The sequence below is a fragment of the Anarrhichthys ocellatus genome, unplaced genomic scaffold (assembly GCF_004355925.1).
Source record: "Anarrhichthys ocellatus isolate YVR2014 unplaced genomic scaffold, GSC_Weel_1.0 scaffold8, whole genome shotgun sequence".
Taxonomy (NCBI): domain Eukaryota; kingdom Metazoa; phylum Chordata; class Actinopteri; order Perciformes; family Anarhichadidae; genus Anarrhichthys; species Anarrhichthys ocellatus.
In genome coordinates, this window is record NW_022280038.1 from 8,346,633 (window position 1) to 8,356,048 (window position 9,416).

Here is a 9,416-nt window from a genome sequence, read left to right on the forward strand (position 1 = left end):
GGCTGCAACCAGAGCAATAACTGTCCACTGTCAGCTTCTGCTGTGGGTGAATTCAAATCAGCTCGATTTAAATTCTCTCCCTCTCGGAGGATAAAATAAAACTACAAGCTAATTCTGTAGCTTATGCCCCCCCCCCCCCCCCACCCCCAACATACGATACGAAACACAGGTGAAGTGCATGTGGGAAACTGACACTTGAAAATCTGCTGAACCTCCCCCCCCCCCTTTATCACTCACAACCCATACCCTGGGAATCCATCTGCCCGAGCAGATCTCATCAGCAGAGTCACGTCGGTTTGGAAGCTGCAGTGAAAAGATGAAAGAAAAGCGAGAGGGTAGCCAATGAATGGTGAGAGAGAGGAAGAGAGATGGATCTTTGGACTACTCAGTGATCTGTACATGTTAGAACATATGCGTTATACGTGTGATTTATATTCTTTATGCATTTTCTGAGTATGAATATGGCCTGTACTAATATATCTCCAGAGGTGAATACTTGTAAAAGGCCTGATGTGTGTCAAAATTATGTTTATTTCCTTTGAAAATTAGAACATCATCATCAGATAATTTCCAGTAATATCTCAAACCATATCGCAAATGCAATATCAGTCAAAATAAAAGCAATTACATGTTTGTTTTTCTCCCACTGCAGGAAAATGGAATAATAACCCATAAATGGCATTTAAAATAAGATAAATATTGAACTGCACATGAGAAGAATACGCTTTGTCTCAAGAGGGTTCTCTAGTTGCATTCGCTCACAGTTTTTTCTCCCATAATGCACTACAGAATTGACTGAAATCCTACAACATCTTGTTGCTCCATACATGCTGTATTTTACACACACACACACACACACACACACACACACACACACACAAATAGAAATACTGTGCCAATGTGAAAGAATCTCCTGCTGCGGCCTCTCGTGCCACAGATGATCAATGCAGTGCTGGAGAATGTAAAGGCACAGTCAACCTAAATATATGATATGAAATATGAAAAGTCGTGCTCCATCTGTGAAGCTCAGCAGTGCAGAAAATTTCGAGAAAATATAAGCCTGGATCACAGCTTTCCTTTCATGATTTCGTACTCTACATTGTGTGAAAATGGTATTAGTGAGGTCTGCTGTTGTCTGAAGAACAGCCTCTCTCTTCATCAGTACTAAAGTTCAAATGCAGGTTTCAGCCAATAGCAGCGATTTACAGGTGTGAACCTGAGAAATCATAATCATAATCATATTCAATATGATTAACTGCTGAAGCGTTCGTGCCGCTGTGTGTTCCTGTTCCATCAATGCTGCGTAACATGAAGCGTTTTCAGTGGTGTAACAGAGAGCAATGAGCTCAATGACCAAATGTTGATGTTTGAGCAACATACCCAAATGTTTCAATCACTGGTTGAACTGATCAAAATTGTGTCGTATGTCACATGAGTGACCGGTGCTCCTGTGCGAACCCCTGCTGTGTTTATAGCAACGATACTACTTGGTTTGAAAAGATTGTTGTTTGGGCTAAAAGATACTTTTGTAGTAAGGAGTAAGGAGGTTACATGAGAAATAAGTCAACGTTTAGGTTTATTGCTGTTATCTGAGTGCAGAAGCAACATGAAAAGTAAGTCAACATTATCTTCTGGTTTCACTCGAGACAAGAACAACGGTCTCCTGGGTGAGAGTCCAGTGTATTTTAGCCCATCCATCTACTCCTCGTCTTGCTTATACCACATCACCTGTCCTGGCTCATCATTATGTGGATTATATGCGAGTTGATAACATGGGTTATATCCACCACATAGCATTATTTTTCATGGGTATAGCTATGAACAGTGTATGAGAACAGCCTGTGTTGTTTAAAGTGTTGGACCACCAGTTCCTGTCAAATCTATTTGTTGTTAAATCCAAACAGTTGAAAACAAAACACAAATATGTTTTATTCAAACTCATATGACTTATTAACTCTCTGTTGAGGAGTCATGAAAATTTTAGGAGCCTCAAAAATTGGGGTCGCTCACATGAAGAGCAAAAGAAACTGTTGACGAAATCCAGATTTGAAGGCGAGCTGGTCCTGTTCCTCACCGAATACCTCCACACAGAGAGCTGCACAGACAGACGGCAGATCGGCTGACCGTCCTCCGACAGCGGCAGGTTGTGGAGAGACGGAGGATTCGACCCCAGTGAGAGGAGGCAGGGAGGGTGACGGAGGAACAAACATGCCGGCATATGGGCGCTCTGGGACCGGGCCAAACCCCGAGGTTGTGGACTATCATGTCTTCCTTTCTCCATCGCCGACTACAACTCTGAAATATCAATCATCACAGTTCAGTCTCCTAATTCTATTTAAAGAGAGGAATCGTCTTTTAAAACAGATGACATAATTCCTTCATTTAAATTATTACTTTTGTATCTATTTTTTTGCCTTGTTTTGCTATGTAGAAAAATTAACTTATTATAATAAAAGTACAAGTTAAGAGTTTCACTTGAAGCTAAACCTTTACAATAATAATGACAATTATTGTTGCTTTAATTTATATTTGGATCACAGATGTGTCTTAAATTAGTTGCGCTACTGAAACTCTATTGCTCGTTTTCCCCTGATGGTTTGTTCTGTGCTACTTCGAGATGCTTGGAAAAAAAAAATAAAAAATCGTATTTATATATTTTTTCTGTCAGAGATATCAAACACTGCTGGAGCGGCTCTGATGCCACTGCGATGAAGATCCGAAGAAAGACGGTTGTGGACCTGCCTGTTTGCAGCTCAGCTAATGACAGTGGTGGCTGTCTGCGTGTGTGTGTGTGTGTGTGTGCGTGTGTGTGTGCGTGTCTCTCTCTCTCTCTCACTGGGGTGTATTGATCACAGGCCTCCATCCACTCCAGTCATGCCTCTGAAGAATCACAGCTTCTCCTCAGGCAACATTGTGTGTGTGTGTGTGTGTGCGTGTGTGTGTGTGTGTGTGTGAGAGAGACGCAGAGTATAACAACACATCAACAGCATGCAGCTAATCCCTGGCCCTGCTCAGCCCTCCAACACGTTAGTTACTTCGACCTGTTCTGATCACCTTCTTGATGCAGTCTGAGTTATCTATACTCTAGCTGCGCAGACCTGTTTTCATTATCGACTAACCATTCAATTATGTCTGAATGCAACTCATTGCTAATTCATTCTGTATGATAAAATGCCCATCACAAGTACCCAGAGTCTACAATAATTCTTAGGGCTACTGAAGTCAGTCTGGAGAACAGTCCAAGAACTTAGACCAAAATGAAATTAGACTAATATGAAATAGGCTAAAAATTTAGACCGTATTTTCAGTTTTGACAACCAAAAGCTGATGCCTGGTTGTCATCTTGCTAACCACTTTAAACAGTGTATGTTGAGCCCTAACAGCCACTCAATTATACATTCAAAACCATTCATTTATCAGAAATGTTAAGTAGCTATCACATTTTGTGTTTTTTCCCACAAACCTCCAGATTGAAGTGCCAGTAAAAATATATATATACAGTATATATAATGTAGGCATATTATACAAAATTAAAATATGCATTAAAAATAAATGTGTAAACTTCAAAAATATAGGCCGAATCCAGACAAAACACAAAATATCACAAAAAGGAGTGATGACACTAAGATTGCTACTAACTCACGTATTAGTGATGACATGTAATCTTGATAGGAGATTCGAAAGAAACAAATACCATGAAACAGGCAAACCGTAAACACAAACACATAAAAACAAATACGTGATGCTGGAACTCGTACAAGCCGCTGCAGTTATTACAGCGACTTCAGTTTGGAGCACATCACCTAGAAGTCTGCGACACTACGTGTGTGAAGAGGCTCTGGTTCTATGCAGGGAGCAAACCGCTGCCCGTGTTGCTCGTCCAGGAGCAGACACGCCCAAAACACAAAAACAAGCAGCTCAACGACACACTGCGACTCTCAATCCGCCAAACGCAGCCAGCATCATCAGCACTTTCCGTTTTTTTGCAGAGCGGCGCTCATCGCTCGTTCACTCAAAAGCCTCTCGAGCCCTGCCGGCATGAGCGACTCGGCCCCCCCCCCCACTGTCCCCAGGCTCCCTTTCTCCGTTCCGGGGCGCTTACCTGAAGCTGGCCGGGGAGTTCACCTGGATGTTGCGGCCGGACGGCGGGCTGGCTTGTCTCTTCTCTCTGTCCGCCATGCCGCCCCGTTTAATGTTCCTCCATCGGCTCCTGCGCTGTGCGGCCGCCCAGCAGAGACACCTGAGGTCCGGCGATGCAGCGATAGGGTGCTGCCTTCGCGGACTGTGGGGATAATAGCGACTCGGCTGAACTGTGCAAGAATGTCTACATAGCCTACTGTGTTGTTGTTGTTTGAGTCCCCATGGATGTAATGTATTGGTCCATTGTACAAACCAGCTCAGCTGTTTTGATTAGCTTACAATAAAAAAAAAGAACAGCCTAAATATTGAATATTTAAGTAATAACAATGGCTAAACATTGCCAATAGTATTCAGCAGCAGATCAAGCGCAAAAAATGCTAAAATTGACAGGCACTAGATTGTTTGCAGTGTTTGAATGTAAAGACCAGCATAGGTGGGCTGTAATAGGCACAGTCACAATTCAGTCGGAATTCCAACCAAACCACATCAAGGTAACATTTTGGGAACTGTTTTCTTACTGTCTGATTCGTAATTTATCATTTCATCTGACTAAAAGCATATCACATTATGTGCATTGAGTTTACGAGGATACCTTGAAGGCAGCAGGAGCTCCCATAGAGAGGAGAGGGGCTGCGAACTGGATGAAAAACAGAGGTGCATTCCCGCTAGGTGAATTTCATAAGGCTAGTTAGTTTCAGATTATTAGACTAATATCTAAATATCTGACCCAATACATTTATCAGTGTGTGACTGGAATGCATGTAACAAGTGTAAATTATCCTGCAGATCTACATACTAACAGTAGTAGTTTATTACAGAAAGAAAACCTGACAGTGTTGAGAATAAAAACTGTTAGACTTGTGAAACAAATCAACTAAATTTCACCTTGGAGACAGTATTTTGCCATGTTGTTTAACAAGAGCTGAGACCATTAAAGAGTCATGTCAGAGAGAAAACGGCAGAGGGAGACACTATACACAGGGATACTGTGAGAAGTGGCAGTAAGATCAGAAAAACATTTGTAAGAAATCAAGTGTTCTTCATTATAAATATGATATAAATAATGATCATGATAACTGACACAAGTCCAGTAAATGTTATTAGTAGTTTTTGCACACACAGCCTAATTATTTGCTTATACTTGCCTTAATCAGCAGATTTTGAAAGGCATACAAAAATGATTCAGACCATCTCTGGTGTGAAATGATATTGTGATTCTGGGGGAGCTTTGTTTGTGAAGTTGGAGAAAATTACCCTAATGATGTCATCCAGGTTACCTGGACTTAGGCTTAAAGACTTAAAGTTACAAACAGGGAATTGGAATTTAAATGACATGGCTGTTTAGCAGTGAAGGAGCTAGTGTACATAACAATGTTCGCTATGGAGATGCATCATGGGAAGTGTAGGATTGAGTAGTTTTCAAGCTTGACCCATTCCAGGCACTAACATTTAGGATGATTCTGCCTTATCAATTTTGACTTTCACTTGAAAGTGCAATTCTAAACTGCTGGAGTGCCCTTTTCAAGCAGCTACTTCTGTTTCCATTGGACATATAAACCAAACATGAGAGTCCTTTATTTCCATTGTAGCTGTAGCTGTAGGGAAATACCACACCACATTGTATGCTACCAACAACCACCAAGTTTCATAAAGTTTTTATTAAAAATATGAACGTATATTTTACAATTCATGAACAAACACTTCAGAGCAATATCAGACCACAAAATAATTGAGATTCTACATAATGTCATATTTCTGGTAAAATCATATATCTTAAAAAGCCTATTTTTTCTCACAGACTCAAATTGCTCGAGTCCAGTTACAGTATTTTAAGAGTTCTTGAACAAAATATTTGAGACTCAACACAATGCTGGTTTTGTACTGCACAATAAAGGCATGAGGAGTCTTCTCACACATTGCTGGTATAAGCATTTATCTTTTTCCTGTAGGTTCACAATGCAGTTCCTTTCAATTTGGCAGTCTGGTCTGAAGATATTGAAGGCCTTGAGGAACTTTTGGAACTCATGAGTTTCCTGTCACTCAAGTACCTCTGGACCCATCCACAGGGATTGACATCAAGCCGCAGGAAGTTCTGCAGCCATGGACTTCTCTGAGCCCCCTCGACGAACTCGTCCAGCGTAATCTGACCTGCACCACAAACAGAATATCTTTGAAGGAATTATTTACGACTAAATATTGAGGAAACCTATTTTTGGAGGGATTTTGTTTGGTTTTGAGTTTGCAGTCAACGTACCATCACTGTTCACATCGACCTCTTGAAAGATGCGCTCACACACCTGCTCAGTAGTGAGGTTCTGTGTTCCCGCTTCATCGGACACGATGCCTTTCTTTATCTTGTAGATTATCTGAAAGAAGAAAATCCAGCAATTAGACAGTTTCTCATCTTGAACCGATAAAGCTGTTGACAAATTATGGGGTTTTGATCCACGCTAGTGCCATGGATCTAGGGATGGCAATGTCGGTCTAATGGTCTGTTGGTTGGTTGGTCCACCATTTTGGCCCAGACTCCAAACTAAAATATCTGTTCTATGGATTACCATAACATTTTGATCAGACATTCATAGACCCAAAATGATCAATAATAACTTTGGTAATCACTAAACCTTTTATCTAGCACAATCATTTGGTTAATATTTAAAGATATTTGCTTACTTCCGATACCTTGCAAAACTACTGGATTTCCATAAGCCTCAGCTGAACTTTGTGTTTCGTGCTCTTTAGTCATTGTTAGCATGCTAACACAGTAAGATGATGAGCATTTTACCTGCTAAATATCAGGTCGCTAGCATTGTCATTGTGAGCATGTAAGCATGCTAACGTTAGCATTTAGCTCAAGTCACCACTGTGCCTTGGTACAGCCTCATAGAGCTGTTAGCTTGGCTGTAGACTGTCAGTGTGTGAGTTTAGTTTGCACCGTCATTGCTGAAGTTGATCAAAAATACTGTTTTCAAATAAGTCCTTAAAAGTAAAACATTTCTATGCACTGGAGTAGAACTTATATTCAATGCTATAAATATCGGGTATGAAGTTTATCTACATGTGGCCATTGATCATCATAAACAACTACTCAAGCGAACAGTTGGCTGGTATTTAATCAAGCCAACAATAAAAACAATCTCAGATCAAATGTAACACAAGACATGACATTACTGCTGAATTTGCTTCTTAAATAGTTAATACAAAGAATAACATAGAGATGGTCTTCTGTCAAACAAATGAGAACTGAGGGTAAACATCAAGGCAAACTTATATGAAATGAAATGTGGTTTATGAAATCAACACTTTTTACCTTAACAATCTTCCGGAGCTCATTTCTGTCTCGGCAGCCGTTGTCATCACTGTCAAACACCTTGAAAGACCACCGCAGCTTATCTTCAAGCTTTCCACGCAGAACAAGATGAAGCGCCGACACATACTCCATAAAATCCATTGTGTTGTCCTGAAAACAGGGAGAAATTACTTGAAAAGTATGCATGGACATATAACGAGAAGGGAAGTTTATAGCAGGAACATTTTTTTTAAATAACTCAATTCAGGGAACAAATCATTGTTGCTCGTATTGCTTAGACTTTCATTTGAAGACATTTTACTTCAAAGCGGCTCCGTAACTCACGTGATTCATATCAAATGCTTGGAAGATGCTGTCCATGTACTGCGATTCAGGTGTACCATGCTGTACTCCAAACATCCTCTTGAACTCGTGCAGGTACAAAGATCCACTGGGGCACTCCATGACGTATGACCTGTAGAGGTCCTGGATGCAGTTTACCTCCAGTTCTTCTTCCTGTGTCTGTACTTGCTGATTTTGACCCATGCTAAATTCTAATCATGACACTGCAGTAAAAACTCAGAATTTCTTATTTCATTGAGAAATAAATACATACAGGTGATTTCTTAAAATCATATCGTTAAGACATAGTCCAGTGTCCTCCTCATGGCTGCTGTTGACGGTCCCGGTCTTGAACTGCGGGGAGTGTAATAACTGATTCATGTGATGCTTGATACCAACCAAGAGGCTTATTTTTAGCCAAAGTCTTTTGCAAGCTATGTTTAAAGCAGTAATCCACATGCTTGATCCCATCTTGACTCTTTTTTGACTCAGGGTCACTGGTACTCTTCACGCTATTGCTTACTAAAATTATGACTTATATCCACAATAAAAGCCCCTGTACTCACTATTATAAGTACAGAAATCCCGACAGGTACATTTATATGTAGCTGTTGATGGCTCTAGTGGCTAGTGACAAAATTAACTTGTACTTATTTACTTTTGTAATGGTATGCTTTATTAAGGGCTTAGGGGATTCAGCCATCATCAGTTTCATCATTTAAACCTCAACTTTTCCTACTGTGATGTCAACTTTTCTTGTCAAAGGCCTATATAATCACTCGTTACACCCCTGCCCCATAGCAATTATAATTACATTGTAAACTCAGGTAAACCTGTTGAGCTAGAATAACTAAGTGAGAAAATCCCAAGGGTTTATGGGTCGAGTGACAGAGGGGGGCATGCCACTGAGAGCAGGTTTACAGTGGTACCAGAGGCAATCTCTGTACCTCATGAGGTCTGGATGGGAAAAGGATGTTTAACACTTATTGTAACAAAGAGGTGAGCATGCATTTCGGTTCGATTTCAGTTGAAAGAAGAACGATATTAGCACACATTTGTACAGCTGGGAAGCAGGACATGACAATGACTTGTGATGTTTTACTGAACCTTAATTCATAGGATTAAGAAAAAAAAACTGCCTTTTACAACAGTAATCAGGTAAAAGAACATTGCTTTACAGCATGGACTTTAATTCAATATGCACAATGCGAATGTAATAGTGTTCTAGTAATGTTATTCTTTGCTGAAAAACAAAGTAAAAATGAAAAACAGTGAAAAAATACAATAGAAAAGCAGACATTATTATCATACACTATTTACATATTGACACTTTATAACAAGAAGGCTGTGACTTGAGCACTATGTATTGAGAAAATGTATATATATATATACATATATAGCTTGAATAGTATTTTAAGAAAATGTAATTAATCCTAACCTTATAAGCTTAATTATTATAGTTGTGCAACTAAAAGCCAATTATGAAAAATGTCTTCATTTCTTCAGTCTGTGAATTAGAAAATTGTAAAATGTGTGTTTAATACATTAATAATGTATTGTATACAATAATTAATACATAAATCCACACCTAGATTTTAGCCATGATTGTTCTCCCTTTGGCCACATGAAAAAGGCACGTGTCATT

General features: G+C 39.8%; 2 protein-coding genes across 3 annotated transcripts in view; both read right to left on the reverse strand.

Moving 5' to 3' along the window:
• Positions 1–4,256, reverse strand: part of mapk8ip1b (mitogen-activated protein kinase 8 interacting protein 1b) — a 42,128-nt gene extending 37,872 nt beyond the window's left edge. The window contains exon 1 of one of the 2 annotated variants that reach the window (XM_031848314.1): positions 4,103–4,256. In XM_031848314.1, coding sequence (XP_031704174.1) covers positions 4,103–4,179 — 77 coding nt within the window. In that variant the 5' untranslated portion in view covers positions 4,180–4,256. Of the gene's footprint in view, positions 1–3,643; positions 4,038–4,102 lie in introns of those variants that run through there. The other variant, XM_031848316.1, reaches the window with a different exon arrangement.
• LOC116384268 (guanylyl cyclase-activating protein 2-like) lies at positions 4,190–7,975 on the reverse strand. The gene is made up of 6 exons (XM_031848771.1): positions 7,775–7,975; positions 7,451–7,600; positions 6,395–6,506; positions 6,189–6,288; positions 4,733–4,805; positions 4,190–4,282 (listed from the first exon to the last, which is right to left on the reverse strand). The coding sequence occupies exons 1-6, from the start codon at positions 7,973–7,975 to the stop codon at positions 4,190–4,192; spliced, it is 729 nt and encodes a 242-aa protein (XP_031704631.1).
• Positions 7,976–9,416: the final 1,441 nt, after the last annotated feature.